The sequence below is a fragment of the Neolamprologus multifasciatus genome, chromosome 8 (assembly GCF_963576455.1).
Source record: "Neolamprologus multifasciatus chromosome 8, fNeoMul1.2, whole genome shotgun sequence".
NCBI classification, from domain to species: Eukaryota; Metazoa; Chordata; class Actinopteri; order Cichliformes; family Cichlidae; genus Neolamprologus; species Neolamprologus multifasciatus.
In genome coordinates, this window is record NC_140446.1 from 25,675,913 (window position 1) to 25,692,201 (window position 16,289).

Here is a 16,289-nt window from a genome sequence, read left to right on the forward strand (position 1 = left end):
TGTTAAAAGCATTGAATGGAGCCAGGCTAGCTGTATCCTGTGGTTCCTGTGATTTTGTGCACTAAATCTGTTTCCATATGCAACACACATTTACCCACACAGATTAAATCCAGTGTCCCACTTTAATGGTTTCTAGTCTGATCCCTTTATTGTCTTTGTGAACTGAGACCACAAAATGTGTGAAGTGTCTCTGGATGAACATACACAGTTTAAAACAAGGGGCCTCTTCTTGTTTCCCTGCCAGAGTTGTAATCTTTGTGTCAAGATTCAGCAGCCGACTCAAACCTTTAATTAATAAAATTCCATAAACATGTGTCATGCACAGGCAGATGACCTGCTATAAACAAGCCAGAGCAAGACTTGCAAGCAGAAGTGCCACCTCTTTACTCTGATTCCAGATCAGACTCAGCCTTTTGTACTTCACCTCTTTTCTTGATTCCAGTAAGCACTCGCTGATCTGAGATCTGTCAAAAAGCCTGGAATAAGAACCTGCTTCTTTTATAGCAAGTGGGTAGATACAGAACAAATCAAACTATAATTACATGTCATAGAGTGCAGCTGGATTACTGCAATTAACAGGTAAAGCTAGTGATTATCCTCCTGTTTCATGGAAAAGTATTTTTTGCTACATTTTAAGGCCCTCTTTGCTTTTCTGTTTAAACACAAGCAACTGTGTGCCTTATTTATTTATGAACTTAGCCCAAAGTAAGGCAGATGAGTCGGATTACATCCCCTAATTATCTTTGCAAATGTAAATACAGATATTATAAATGTGCAAAGCTCACAGTGTGTTAGCATGGATTTAACATATTTTTTGGTGCTGTGATGTGTTCAGGTAGTAGACTTTCACTTGTTTGGCTGTGCATCTTACTACATCTTTCCGAAACAGCTCTTATTTATACTCTTTAATCTCTGCCACAGATTAGCTCAACAACACAGCACAACACAAACAAGTGCTCTGCTAAAAGCTTTGGATCAGAACGCTTAGGCAATAGCAAATGGCCTGGTGCTTATGTGGCACTTTTCTACTCTACTTGTGAGACTTTAAGGCACTTTATACAACTTGCCTCGTTCACACAATCACTTTTTTCTGCTGAACTCGATCTGCCGTTCACATGTATGCATCTCTTGCCCAATGATATTTGGCATGCAGACCAGAGCCGCCAAGGATCAAACCACCAACCTTCCAATAGATAACCTGCCCAACTTCCTGAGCTACAGCCGCCCTTACAACAGGCTGTTTCACTTCCTCATTATGTAGTGAAGTTATGTAAATCCAAGGCGGATTCCTGCAAACAGTGTGGGATTAAGGAAATTATTTTATTGCTACAATATATCCTGCATCATTAATAATATAATCTATAGCATTGATACTGCATTAAGATGTTCATTAAAACCTGCCGGCCTCACATTAACCTTTTATTACAGGTGCAGCCATAATAATTGTACACACACATTGCATTTTGTGCTTATTAAAGAGTTGAAGTTCAGTCAATTAAGGAAAGGTCATAAGCCTCATTCGGCACGATGTCCGGACGATCTATTGTGTAAGTGACTTGGAGCTGCAGAAGGTTAAAACTGCATACACAATCTAGAAACAGGCCTGAGCGAAGGCCTGAATGTATTCAGCTTCTTGTTGCAACCTGATGCATTTGCATTTGCTTAGTAACAGGTAACAGAAGATGTGTCAGACAGGAGGACAAGTCCACGGGGGCCTTCGGGGCCTGAAATCATAGCCATATTTGGAAAAGATGCTAGAAAGAGGAACTTCTGTGTCTGCCTTTAGCTCTAAAATTGATCATTGTCTGTAAACGATGCACATAATGTTCTCAAGATGCAAATAATGTTCTTATAGCGCGTGAAGGGGCGTTAACCCTGACATTATAAAAAGCTATTGTCTGTGTATTTTGGGCAAAGAAGTCCGCTGATGTGATGCTGTGTGCTTCTTCCCACACAGTGTTGGGAAGGTTACTTTTAAAATGTATTCCATTACAGAATACAGAATACATGCCCCAAAATGTATTCTGTAACGTATTCAGTTACGTTACTCAATGAGAGTAACTTATTCTGAATACTTTGGATTACTTAATATATTATCATGCTGTTTACAACTACATGAATGTACTATTGCTGTGATTTATTACTGTTACTGAAGGTCCGCGGCTCCGAACCGTAGTAAAGGGACCTCTGGCTAATACGGTGGGTTCTGTGTCGGGCTAGTAGCTGAAAACTAGCTTTACTTTGTTGTCTGGGTCAACTTTGCTTGCGAGAGACAGAGAGAGGCGTTGAAAGGCTGCTCCAACAGAACTTATTGTTTTTGGAGGAAAACACGAACACGGTGTACAGTCGAGTCTTAATAGCTTACTTACAACTGGGCTCGTCAGGCACTCTTCTTGGCTGCAGTGGTTATTATTATATTTACATGCTTCCAGCTCCCGTTTTTGCTCGATGACAGCTCGTACTTTTCCTTTTTCTCCCTCCCTCGCTCACAGACACATAACGTGTATGGCAGTCCATTCTCCCTGCAGCAGGGACTACACTGCCTATGATGCTACATTCTTTAGAGCTATACCTGTAGCATTCTGCCTATTAGCTTAGCACAACAACAACAAAAAAGGCCTCTCTCACCCAGGAAACATGCAGAGCGTCACCCTGTAACCATGGCAACCGTAACGCTGCCGCCTGGAACAACAGAACGTAGCTGTCAAACAAAACCCAAACAGTCCTGACCCGCCACAATATGAAACAGGGAAGTACCGCCGTGTAATCCATTTATTTCAACAAAGTAACTGTATTCTAAATACCACCTTTTTAAACGGTAACTGTAACGGAATACAGTTACTCATATTTTGTATTTTAAATACGTAACGGCGGTACATGTATTCCGTTACTCCCCAACACTGTTCCCACACACGTGTTCTTAATAAACTCTTCATCTGATTGCACTCTACTGGGCCTCCATTGGTTTGTTTTTGCGCCACATTTTCGAATTCGGGACAACAGTCAGTAGAAGGTTCGTTTTATTTGATAAGTGATATTTAACCATTTAGATTTCAGTGAATGTGATAAATGTGTCAAATGTGTAGCAAAGTGTTGTAAAAGAAAAGCTTCTGAAACACCATTCAGCAAAACACTAAACATTTCTAACTCAACCACATACTAATTGTTTACTTGCACCAATCTCTTTCCTTACCACTAGGAGACTATCTTGTACACCTAGCTATACCTCAAAGATGTTTATCACATTTTGACTTTGGAAAACCACAGTTTGTCAAAATGGGACATGAATTAAAACATGTAAAGTATTTCCTACTCCTTTTTTGATAAAATTGGTTAAAAATAGTTTGTGCTCATCAAATATTTGTGCTTCTTTGTGGAACTTTGCTTGAGAAAAGGTAGCTAGCTAGTTAGCACGATAGTTGCAGAAGAACAATGAGTTGTTGCTTGAGTCATCTTGCATCATCCTGCACATAGAAAAGTCTTTCTTCCTTGTCACGGTAATGTATGATCTTGTTAAATGCTATATCTGTTTTGATGTTTACTGCCATGATGCCAGGTCTCTCTTGGAAATAAAATTTGGATAAATGAAGAATTAATAACTAGACAATATAATGCCCACATTGTCATCTTTAAAATTTCTTAATCTCGGACACAGGCAGCCATTTGCCTCATTTGAGAAGCAGCAAACCTACAAGTTGTCAGCTAAAGCGTAATTTATGGTCCCACAAATGTCCCTGTCTGCATATGCAATAGAGACTGACTTAAGACAGAAATAAACAGAGAGGAATTTCCACCCACCGCAAATGTGTTCTCATGCTTTTTTCCAAAATGCCAACGCCATATTGCTGAACTTGGATGACGTATGCGTCAGTCAAATGCTGGTTGGAAGAAATGAACAGTGAGTCAACACCGAGGCATTCCCTGGACAGCCAAGAGATATAATCTCATCAGTGTGCCTGGGTCTACCCTGATAGCCTCTTTATGGTAGGATATGGCCTGAACACCCAACCTGACTCTTTTTGATGTGGAGGAATAGCGGCTCTACTCTGAGCCCCCCTGGAATGACTGAACTCTTCACCCCATCTCTAAGGGAGAAGCCAGCCACCCTCAGGCAAAAATACTGTACTATTCACTGAATAAACATATTCAGAACCAATCATTTGGAGCAGGTAAAGTTGGAAGCATGAGTTAGACAAAGTTGAGCACCATATAAACTTTAATCTTTAGCTTAGCAGAGCTCAAGAGTTAATGATCATTGTCTTCAGGCTTGTCATTACACATTGTTGTTGGATTCAGTCAGAATATATTAGTATTTCCACAATTATAAATGTAAAAACAAACAGAAACGTGACTTTTCACTCTTTATAAAGGTGAAAAATAAATTCACTGGGACATAACGTATATTTTTTATGAGCACAAGATCAATTTCTTGAGCTTTGCATGCATGCTGACATCCACTTGACTGTGAGTCAAGCCATAAGCCAAACAATAGACAATAAGCCTCTAAAAAATCCCAAGTTTCCCTGCCAGCTTGATTAAAAACTTCGGGGATCTGTTCTTTTCATGCCCACAAGATGAAACAAGATAAATTACCCACTGCTGTCATTATGCCTGTGTTGCAAGGTAAACATATCATTTTGTGCATGATTTCCTCCTGCCTCCAGCCAGTAGGTGCAACAGATCTTTATCCAACAGATGACACACATAAAAAAAATACCCAGGGGGTATTTATTAAGTTATTAAAGTAGTTTAATTAATAAATAAGTAATAATAAAATATATGCATGAATTATGAAGCTATTGCACGACCTAGAGACTTCCAACTAGCAGATAAATGAGAATATGAAATGCTAGTGTAAGTTCAGTCATAGCCTGAAGTTTGTGAATTACTTGTGTGAGTACCAGAAACTTTTACTTTTAACTTTTTAACTTTTTTCCTGCAATAATCCAAAAAATACAAAAAGCATTGTACATGCATTCCTTACAATGTGACGCTGCTTTTTCGTGGTATTGTTACAACTTTAATTGAATGTAAATGGTGTTTTTTCGCCATTAAAATTCAGTATTTGTTATTTTAAAAACAGAAAATAATAATGTCACATGCACAACACAGTTTGGTTGCAAATGAGCCGCTCTGTAGTATGTGTGCGCTACATTGTTGCGGTAAAAGCTGCCAGTCTGTCTTCTTTTGTTATGCCTTTGTCAGAAGGTGGCGTAGCTTTGGGCGAAGAGGAGAAATGTGTGCATGTGTGGAATCAGGGTTTAGAGCGGCGTGGGGGTGTTCAAGCTTGTTTTTTGTTTGCTCGTCATCTCCCTCCCTCCCTCCTTCCCTCCCTCCCTCCCTCAGGGTCAGGTAGCATGCATAGCACTCTCACACACACTCCCACAGCTTCAAGAGAGCACACACACATTCTTCACTATCTACCCAGAACCTGCTTGGGTGAAGACAGCATGTGCGTCTGTGAGCTGTGAGGATGGAAAAGAGAGTGTGTGTGATCCAGACTGACTTCCACCAGTATAGACCCACCATTGCTCTCCACAACAGACCCCTGGCACATGTAAGAAAAATGCCTCTTTTTCTCTGGCACTACATGTTTTCCTTCTTCACTTAAACTTTGCTTATTAATTTTTTGCAGACTTTGTGTTATTTAATCTCTCCCGGTTAGTTTTCTTTCTGGCACTGTGCTTCCACCATGATGCAGGGCTCTTCCTTGTTCCCGGCCCACACCTCTAGAAAAGAGGGTCCTTCATTCAGCAGGGGGCATCAGAGTGTATAGGATCATTTGTGAAACACATGTATGTGCTTTTCAAGTTTTTTTTAATTTACTTTAAGATTTTCCATGTTTCAGGATTAGCATCATTCTTAAAGTTTAAGCTGTGAGTAGCTAAATGTGTAGTTTTTCCTCTTCTTCTCACAAGCTCACATATACATTTCAGTGGAATGCAAACACAGACAAGCATCAGAAAGCCTGAGGAGACTAAAACAGGGAGTTTCATTTGCTTGCTCACTGACTTAAGGTGCTGCTGAAGGATCAATTACAACCACTTAGAAAACATTGGAAGATTTGAAGATTTAAAGCAAAGAGTTTTATGATCACTACAACTCCAAACTACTAAACTGGAGCCAGGTAGCAACTCCAGAGTTCCCCTTAAACTCACTGACATCATTCTTTATGGAATTAATTACTAATATTAAGTGATATCAATAATGAAAAACAGTAAAACAAAGTGTCTGTGAAGATCATGGTAGTCTATGGAGCTGAGAAAGAAAAGCGTCTGGACTTCTTTAAGCTTCTTGAAGATGTTTCACCTCTCAGTTGGTGGAGAGTCCGAGATTTTTAAGCCCTATTGGGAGTGTCCCTAAGAGGGTCGTGGACCCTATTGATCCCCTGCCTGATCACATGAAAACAGGTGTAGGTCACTATCAGCCAAGTAAAACAAAGTATTAAACGTGACAGCGGGGGCGTGTACTGCAGCCTGCCAGCAGGGGAGCATCACAAGATGTTTGACCTCTTTTGGGGAGCTGTCATGTTGTGCAGCTTTATATTAATGTATACTATCTATGGCGTGTGTGGATATTAAAAGATAGTCAAATGATATGAAGTAATGTAAGGCTGTACTTTGGATGATGGCTACTGCAGAGTAACTGTTTACCATTTTTATGTAACTTGCCCATCACAGATGATATACAACTCTGTGACCTAGACCATGGTGGCTCTTTCAGCTGGCTGGTTCCTGTCTCTCTCAGTAGTTTCACATGTAGCAGCTGGGTCTGTCAGCAAAGACACAAAAAGCTCGGTGGTTTTCTTCTTTGATGATGGTGCATGTGGGTCATGCGGCTCAGACGGGATACTTTGTTTCTTTGTGCGTTTCCTCCTAAATTGAAAGGAATCCCACTGATCCTCAGATAATGTTATGTTTAGGTCTACACACTTCACGGTAACTACAGTCAGTGTTGTCTATAATCCTAAACTGTTATGCGGTCCAATAATGTGAGGTATTTCAAATCAACCTTATCAGGACAATAACTCACAAAGAGCAGCTCTTCAGTGTAATGAATGACAGTCATATCACTGATGTAATTTATAAGCTGGTATTATTGGACCTGACCTGCAGTCAGTTGACCACATGAGTGTAAGTGAGCTATGAGGTGCTTCGCTGATCAAAGGCTTGCTGTACCTCCCTCTGCGACCTGGATCCAGAGTTCAGCCAGAGGCCAGGCTTCGCTCTGTGGTCCACTTATCTGGGAGCAATTTGGATGCTGAGGATTTTTTACTGTACAGAAAGGCTCTGTTTGCAGCAATAAGCTAACAATTCAAGGACGACACACACCTGGATAAGAAGCACCCAAACACAGTAGATGTGCATTAAGCATCACTGAGCTTTAGAGCTACAGGTTTTTGCTTAAGCTCTGGGTCTACAGTCACAGTCTTACCTGTATACTGCAGTGGTCAGTAGCACTGCAGATGAAAGAAAGAATAAAGTGCATTCATCAAAGTCGCTCTGAGTAAAACTTAGATATATGTCATGTGTTTTATCTATTGTCAGACACACATGTATAAAGACAGATGTGATTAATCCCAGTCCTCACTGTCCGTTAGGATCTTTTCCATTTACACACTGTGCTATTACCTTTAGCTTACTAGAAAAACTTTAATGATTTTTTCTATTAAATAATGGGCCATTATCACACAAACCTTTACGTTTTATTAACAGAGGAATGATTTAATTTGCACATTTATTGAACAGCCTGAAATTAGTTATTAAGGCTCACTATGGTAAAACAAAAAAAAAATATTAAGAGCTAGCTATTTAGTGGTTGTTAGTGGCATTGCAGTTTGCCATACTTACAAGTTAACTGGTTCTTAATTATGATCTCACTAGGGACTGTATTACTAGTTTTAATGCATTGCTACTAAAACCTCCCAGCAATGACTTTTGCTCAGGCACATTTTGAAGATTATAACTTTATAATTCCTGAAGTTTTGTTTTGCACCTACACATGCAAATATAAAAGATATTGATTTATTTTTTTATGGATATTAGTGATGAATGACTAGACTTAAACATTAAAGGTGACGGACATCTATGCTGAGGTTTTAATATTAAAAAAGATCAAAATGATCTTCAAATGCCGACTTTACCCAAAATTTAGAATTTGTTTTTTTTCCAAAGGCTTGAAAGTAAACTGACTATCTCTTGCATCCTTCTGTCCAAGCTCACACTCTGTTAGTCTTTGACTCTTTATGCTTCAATAAGTGACAGGATTTTTCTTTGCATTTAGCACCTGCCTGTGCAAAGGTATTCAATTAAAACTGAGCATTAACTAAGCAGCTTTCAAAGCTTCAAAGCATGATCCAGAGTTTGCATAATGATTTTATTACTTTTTTCCTGAAATAGTTTGGCTGTTGCCTACTTGAGTAATGTGAATATTAACTGGGATAACACGCAGGCTGCATTAAGCCGTATTGAACCATCTCAGTATTTAGCATGGTAACTATTGGTGGTAACTATTAAAGAGTAACTATTATGGTTGTCCTTATTTTCTGCTACACAATATATTATTACAAATATTAAACATAGTTACACAACTAGACGTCAGCACACGTATGCAAGCAATTCCTGTATGCAGACATTTTTTTCTTGGATGCTAATGATGGTAATAAGAACAGTAGCCCCGCCCATCTTCTGTTTAAAAGTAGCAGCCACTCAAAAGAAGGTTTAGTGAGGGAGGGGGGGGTTGTTTCAGAAGACAAGGAATAAGTTAAATAAGGATTATTTTTGAACTGTGAATCAATATAAAAGTGGAAATGGATTAAGAATAGAACAACAGAATAAGTCCCCTTTTCATATTCATAGTCCTCGGTTGACTTCAACGTATATTCAGGGAGTGCAAACAATTTTTACAGCACTGCGAATCAGATGGACACTTGGAAAGTTTTTTTTCCTGAGACAAGAGGTGCAGAAACACCTCAGAGCTTCAAGTCAAAACATGAAACCTTTGCTCAAGTGTAATCCCCGGCCTTCACACAAAACGGGAATGCGCTGCAATAAAGAGAGTACTTTATTTGTGCAATATCAACAGTGGTGCTGGCATAAGGGGTTAATCCCTGTGATCATGCTAAAGGTGAACCATTGATGTGTCACATTTGTCTTCCTCTTCTTTTTCTGGCATCGGCGTGCAGATTGAAGCTAAGTGAGACATTAAGTCCCGCACTGACAGGTGAAGGTGTTGTGTGTTTAATCTGACTACAGGCAAAAGGAAGTTCAGGTGTGTCAGGTGATACATATGTGCTAAACCGTGTTTGGACAACATGGTAATTATCGGCGCACACTTTGAGAAAGATGATAATGCCCTTACTACTTTCCCTGCTGACGAACTGTACAGTTTGTCAGGCATGAGCAGTGAACTGGCTGTCAGATCTCTGACAGCCCAACTAATGACGGCTCTTTTTCCGATACCAGCACTCAAGCAGCAACAGGTTTTTGTGCATGTGTGTGTGTGTATGTGCGAGCCTGCCTTTCTGTACAGTAACACAGCATATGCTTTTTAACACCTTCTTCAATGGATAATGACATTGTTTTATTCCGGATCCACTTCTTGTTTCTTTTAGAAGTTAGGCCAGAATTACTTGCAGAATCTTGTTAGGTGAGCAGTGAAAATAAAAGAAAATATATATACTCTGGCAGAAAGTTTAAATGCATGCAGCAGACAGCCGGTCTGTTGCTTTGGATGGTGCATTTTGTGTGAAATTGAAACCATTTCCTGCAATACATTTAATGCGGGTCTTTATTGTGTTAAAATACCCTGTCTAAGAATTCAGTGCAGAACAGCTGACATTTCTATTTGCAGTATAGACAAATACTATTGTTCATAATCAGAGGGTTCAGAAATTCCATGCTTCTATTTCAAGGTCACATTTGCTACAGCAGAAAGCAACATCCTAATGGTTATCTAAACTTAGCACAAAAGTAAGAAAATGTGTGTTTGGTTGATTATTTGTCCATGCTTCTTGGAAATAAATCTCACACCATTGGAAAGCAAGGGTACTGGTTATTATAAGCAGACCTTTGACAAAAAAATGTCAGTGAGTGAGCAAAGTGAGCAAACTCACTCTGGACACTAACTAAAATTAAACTGAATTAAAAGAAACCTTAAAATAAAAAAAAATATAAAAAATAATTAGACATTAAAAACTATAATAACTCTGATGGAAACCTGTTTATTTCCCCTAAATAGTGCCACATTTGTAAGGAAAATGCATTTGTGTGTTAAGCAGCAGGGTTGAGCATGTGGATGGATTATCTCAGCTGTTCTCCTGACTGACGTTTGGTCTGTTTAAAAATCTTTTTCCTGCCATGTGATTGCATTTGTCCCTAACCATTGTTAACTTTTATCAAGTGAAAAAAAGTTAGCATTCATCCTCCAGCCTTTGTGTTTCTGTTATGCTAACCATAGCTGTGTAGCTAGCCACCACATCATTATATACCAGCTAGACCAACTTCAGTAACCTTACAAACAGTGTTGGGGAGTAACGGAATACATGTACCGCCGTTAGGTATTTAAAATACAAAATATGAGTAACTGTATTCCGTTACAGTTACCGTTTAAAAAGGTGGTATTTAGAATACAGTTACTTTGTTGAAATAAATGGATTACACGGTGGTACTTCCCTGTTTCATATTGTGGCGGGTCAGGACTGTTTGGGTTTTGTTTGACAGCTACGTTCTGTTGTTCCAGGTGGCAGCGTTACGGTTGCCATGGTTACAGGGTGACCTCTCTCTCTCTGCGTGCTCCCTGGGTGAGAGAGGCCTTTTTGTTGTTGTTGTGCTAAGCTAATAGGCAGAATGCTACAGGTATAGCTCTAAAGAATGTAGCATCATAGGCAGTGTAGTCCGTGCTGCAGGGAGAATGGACTGCCATACACGTTATGTGTCTGTGAGCGAGGGAGGGAGAAAAAGGAAAAGTACGAGCTGTCATCAAACAAAAACGGGAGCTGGAAGCATGTAAATATAATAATAACCACTGCAGCCAAGAAGAGTGCCTGATGAGCCCAGTTGTAAGTATGCTATTAAGACTCGACTGTACACCGTGTTCGTGTTTTCCTCCAAAAACAATAAGTTCTGTTGGAGCAGCCTTTCAATGCCTCTCTCTGTCTCTCGCAAGCAAAGTTGACCCAGACAACAAAGTAAAGCTAGTTTTCGGCTATGAGCCCGACACAGAACCCACCGTATTAGCCAGAGGTCCCTTTACTACGGTTCGGAGCCGCGGACCTTCAGTAACAGTAATAAATCACAGCAATAGTACATTCATGTAGTTGTAAACAGCATGATAATATATTAAGTAATCCAAAGTATTCAGAATACGTTACTCTCATTGAGTAACGTAACGGAATACGTTACAGAATACATTTTGGGGCATTTATTCTGTATTCTGTAATGGAATACATTTTAAAAGTAACCTTCCCAACACTGCTTACAAATATCACTGCTGTTTAGTTTCCTGTCTTCATTTATGTCGAAAGATGGTGTATCATCTTCAGATGGAAGCTAGCGAGCTAACTCTGTTAAATTTAATAAATTCTGTTTTCATGGATGTTAGCCTTCAATGTTACACCTGGTAGAGCAGCCACACTGATCATTTTATTAAAGACAAAAGGATTTAGACAGTTTTTAACTCTCAGTGATGCTGCAGTGTTCCTTTGACTTTGGGACCTGAAGCAGAGTTTGGACCTGGAAACGGCTAATGAGGTCAGAATTAAAGACCAGGTTGTAAAGCAGAAGGGTTTAGTAACTGCAGCAACTGCAGAAGAACATGTGAAGCTATGGAGTGGGGTTGCTTATGATAAGGCGCCTTGGTGCTCTGCTGCTAACTGCAGAGTTTGAATTCTTTCCTAGCATTAATATCGGCACAAAAACTGATATTCATGGGCCGGGTACATGGTTATGTAGCTTATTTGTGGCCATACAGTGTAGGCTAGCTGGGATTTTATGGTGAAAAACTAGTCTTTTTTCTTATTTCACTGCCACTCTATCAGTGACTAGATAAGTTGCTGGCTTCAGCTTTGTTTTAGACTCCTCCAGCTCTGCTTTAGTCTTTGGCATACACTGATTCAAATCCTGAGGACATCTTGAAATGTGGTGTACATTAATCAAAAACGTGGCCTGGATTTTGAGAAGACCTATTATAAAACCCCCACCAGCAGGAGATCCAGAGTTACCAGTCTTATGATAGAGAGCTGACCTCTTCTTACTTACTTCCAGCAGCAGTTGTTAGTTTTTATTGTTGCAGTGCAAACCAGCAGGAGGCCAGTTAGGTAAAAGGGGAGAAATCGTGGGCTCATACTGGTGGATTCTTGGATGTCTTTTACAGGGCAAAACTCCCTGACGTGTGGGCTTGTGTGTGTGTCAGATGTGGATTTGGAGGAGTTGGGGAGTGGGGAAGGCCAGACAGCAGTGAACAAAAGTGAGAGAGACTCAGTGAGAGCGCCAGACAGCCTAGCTGAAATACCAAGCCTTCTGTATGCATGCGTGTATTTGCAGATGTGTGTGAGCGGTGTTGCGGGTCAGGTCCCTGTTTTTGCAGCCCGTTCATACAGAGGAAGCAGGGATGAGGGAGAGAGAGGAGCTCAGGAGAGCCATAGAGCAGAGTGACCGGCTCCTTTCCAAGGTCCGTGAACTGGAGGAGCAGAACACCCAGCTTAACAAGGAAAAGAATGAGGTGGCCACTAAATACCGAGCTGTAAGTCTCTGCTGCTTTTCCCTCTATGCCTCAACTTTATTCTTTCCCTTTCCCCTTTAAATCAGATATTCTTTTGTTTCACTAACTTGATACTTTGGAACTCACATAATTTGTGATTAAGCTTGAATTTCTGCTCGATAAGGGATTTTGAACGTGGTCATTATACCAGCCCCTAGTGTATGAAATTAAGTGGATAATGATACCTTTGCTGAGGGGGAGACAGAAAGAGAGAGAGGGATGGAGTCACTGTGGCAGTCGTATTAAATCTGGATTTTCCTTTTCTTGCTGTGCTGACTATTTTCCAACTAATTATTTTATGTAGTGAAGAAGCACAAAGTATCTTATTTTTATTTGTTTTTGTACCCAGACTGCTGTCAGTGCTGTGGGGCACCATACTGTTCCTTGGCTTCAGACTCACAGTATTACTGGTTTATTCCAAGGAGGAGTGTTTGAGTGGCACATCCCCTTCTTTATAGCTTCATAGGAGAAATAGAACAACCATTTTCTTGTCAGTCCATTAAAGAAGCACGACAAAACTAGCATTAGCACAAAAGCAAAATTACAAATGAATGATATAGTTTCTTTTTTCTTAATTTGCAAATACCTGAAGTGACACGTGTGAACTCAGCTTTTACCCACTGAGGATTAAGTCTGGCGATGACTCCAACCCCAATCCTAACCCTTACTCTAACAATAGGCTTAAGTCAGTTAGGGAAACAAAGAAAGTAATCATTTTAACTAATCTACATCAAAAAATATTCACATTAAAATAAAAATCCATTTAGACTTTCTTGAAAACATAGGTTAGGAGTAACCTCCTATGACAACTTCAGAGTACTATTAGGTACTAATCAAGTACTACTTTTGCAGGACCAGGCTGTTTGAGATATAAACTGGAGTGTAAATGTGGGACAGTCTCTTCTTCTTGTTGGTGGTCTTGCCATTCTGGTTGTGATACTGCCCAGAGTTCTATGCTAAACTAACAAAACAGAAACCTTCACCCGTCTATGAGCTCTGGGCTTTTGGCCACCATCCCCTCTCCTAGTCTCCACATATACAAGAGGGTTGACTTAGTTTGCGTTACCTGTTTTGGTGCTCTGCATGTCTAAGAAGCCTGTGTGTAAGGCTTCAGACAGTCTTCATGAAGCAAAGGTTTCTGTTGTTTAAGATTTTTGGTAGTTACATCAAAGTTAACTTCCACCAGTGAAACCCTTGGCCAGCCCGGTCTCACTCCCGAGGCGTAACATGCCGACGTTTTGTCACATCCCGCGGCGTTCCTGAGGAACGCGAAAGGAAAACTTCGGCGTTCTTATGGTACGCGGCGGGTTATGGCCGAAATCCAGTGCAATGACGCTCCCGCGGTAATAGACGTTCCAGCCCTGTATTCCAGCCCTAAACCTAACCTTTTTCCTGAGCTTAACCAGGACTTTAATTATGTTAAATAGCGTGTTTCTAAGTGATTTGAAGAAAAAGAGCGAACATGTGTAGATTGAGTCCATACGGTTCTCATATTTCCTCATTTTTCCGAGGTCGTCATTTAGGAACGTGGTGGGTAGCCGAAAACGTAATATGTTGACGATTTGTCACCTAGCCTAAAATGTTATGCTTTGGGAGTGAGAACGTGTTGCCTTGGCGATGGGGTTAGAAGTAGGTTAGAAGTATTTTAGCTATGTTGCACAATTAGAAGATGTTACTGTTCAAATCAACTCTAAATTTGGCCCGACAGCTTCTTCTCTTATAACGTCTCTGTTTGGTTAATAGACAATTCAATATAAAGGGGAAGATTTGAACCTAACCCTGACAAGTGCAACAGTATCGACTTCTTATACTTGTGCGGCTTTTCCATAAAACATTATTTAGAAGTTGAACTAGAAGCTCCTTTTTACTGAACACAAATCCTGATGTTAATCATATTCTCAGGAAGAAAAACTTGAAAGCTTAAAAAGTTCAAATAACTGCTTTCTGTGTTGTATTGAGTTGGGGCCTTATTTAGAGAGATTTAGGTGCTTCAAGATAACTTATTAGTTGTGAGAAGTAAATCCATCCTTCAGGCAGAGGATTTAGTGTGAGAGTGCTGCTGCCAGTGTTTGTTGAAAATGCTCCAGGGTTGCCCATGGGATCTGGTCATTATTGGGGCTGAGTGCCTTAGCAGACTTTTCATATGGCTTTGATGGAATACATCATAAAGGCTTTCAAGGAGCTGGACCGTGGCCTTTGTCACTGCATTTTACCAGCGATCATCTTTTTTGTCCTTGTGTGCCTCTAATTACAGTGACCTTCAGAAGATTTCTTCTGCATAGTCACTTTGTTTGATGACTTGCAGCTGATCTTCCTTTCTTTATTGATATAACAAGTAAGTCTTTAAAGTGGGTTTAATTCGGAGGAAAAGATTTTCCTTTATAATCAGCATTCTTCCAAATTTTATAAAGTTACTTCAGCAGAGACAAAGTGTTAGGACTATAATCCCCCCTTTTTATTACCCTTTTAGAGTAAAACATAACTTTTTTATTGAAATCACCAGGTGTGTGCTGGCTCCCACTGTGTCTTTTCTTCACTGCTTAGATTAGCCAGCCACAAATAATGACGCGAATGTGCGGAGGAGACAGATCAGCCAGCAGAGTTCAGATCTCGGAGACCTCCAGATTTGACTGCAGTGAAAAATGTGACCCGTTGTCAGAGTTGTTTAATGCTAAGGAAGACTTCCAGTTTTCCAAGGGAGTTTTGTCCCAGACTTCATTACCCAAGTTGTTTGCTAAGGGACACATCTGTTATCTGGGGTACAATAAAATCCTCCTTATGAATCAACCCTGATGCATATCTGCCCTGTTAAGTCAACACTGTTCTGGCAGATTGACATTCTGTTGGCTTACTGTTAATAAATGCATAAAGGGTCATATACTATTAGACTGTCAACCTCAACAACCAAAAAGATGAAAGTTTTCCACTTTGTCGGTCTGGCTTTCCGATATTAAACTAAAGCGATTCAATCCAGCCTGTGAAAATAATCGTTTTGCTTTCCTTTTCAACAGCTGGTGTTGTGGAAAGACAGCTGACAAATTAAAAAGAAAAAGTCGAATCTTTTAACCCCTACAGTACAGACACCCAGCACCTTTGTTATGCTGTGGTGGCATTTTACAGGCGTGGTTTGGGTCAATAGAGAGAAAGTTCACAAATTACAAATTAGTACAAAGTTGGTCTGAATGACCAGCTTTGTTATATGATTTCAACTAGTTTATGGAACTATTCCTGTCGTATGTGGTGGCCTATCTCCTTATCAGTTTTTTTCTTGAAATTAGTTATTTGGAGTGAGGCCAGCAGATACCGATCAGCTACAGATCCTTTTGACAGAATACTTGTCAGTCAAAGTAGCCCTAAATCCACTCAAATTAATACTGTAGCTGCCCACTTAGAATTACCACTCGTGACGCAGAGAGCTTCAACTGATGCAACTTTATTCTCTCCTCTTTAAACCACCGACAATATGGCACCGTGAAAACTATAAAGATGCACAAACAAATACCATTAAACATTTAAGTAAAAAGTGCAGA

At 40.0% G+C, this 16,289-nt stretch overlaps 1 protein-coding gene across 2 annotated transcripts in view; it reads left to right on the top strand.

Moving 5' to 3' along the window:
• Positions 1-5,379: 5,379 nt before the first annotated feature.
• Positions 5,380-16,289, top strand: part of LOC146513212 (putative uncharacterized protein MYH16) — a 63,001-nt gene continuing 52,091 nt past the window's right edge. Inside the window, exon 1 of one of the 2 annotated variants that reach the window (XM_085169326.1) lies at positions 5,380-5,557. In XM_085169326.1, coding sequence (XP_085025452.1) covers positions 5,474-5,557 — 84 coding nt within the window. In that variant the 5' untranslated portion in view covers positions 5,380-5,473. Of the gene's footprint in view, positions 5,558-10,190; positions 12,742-16,289 lie in introns of those variants that run through there. The other variant, XM_085169325.1, reaches the window with a different exon arrangement.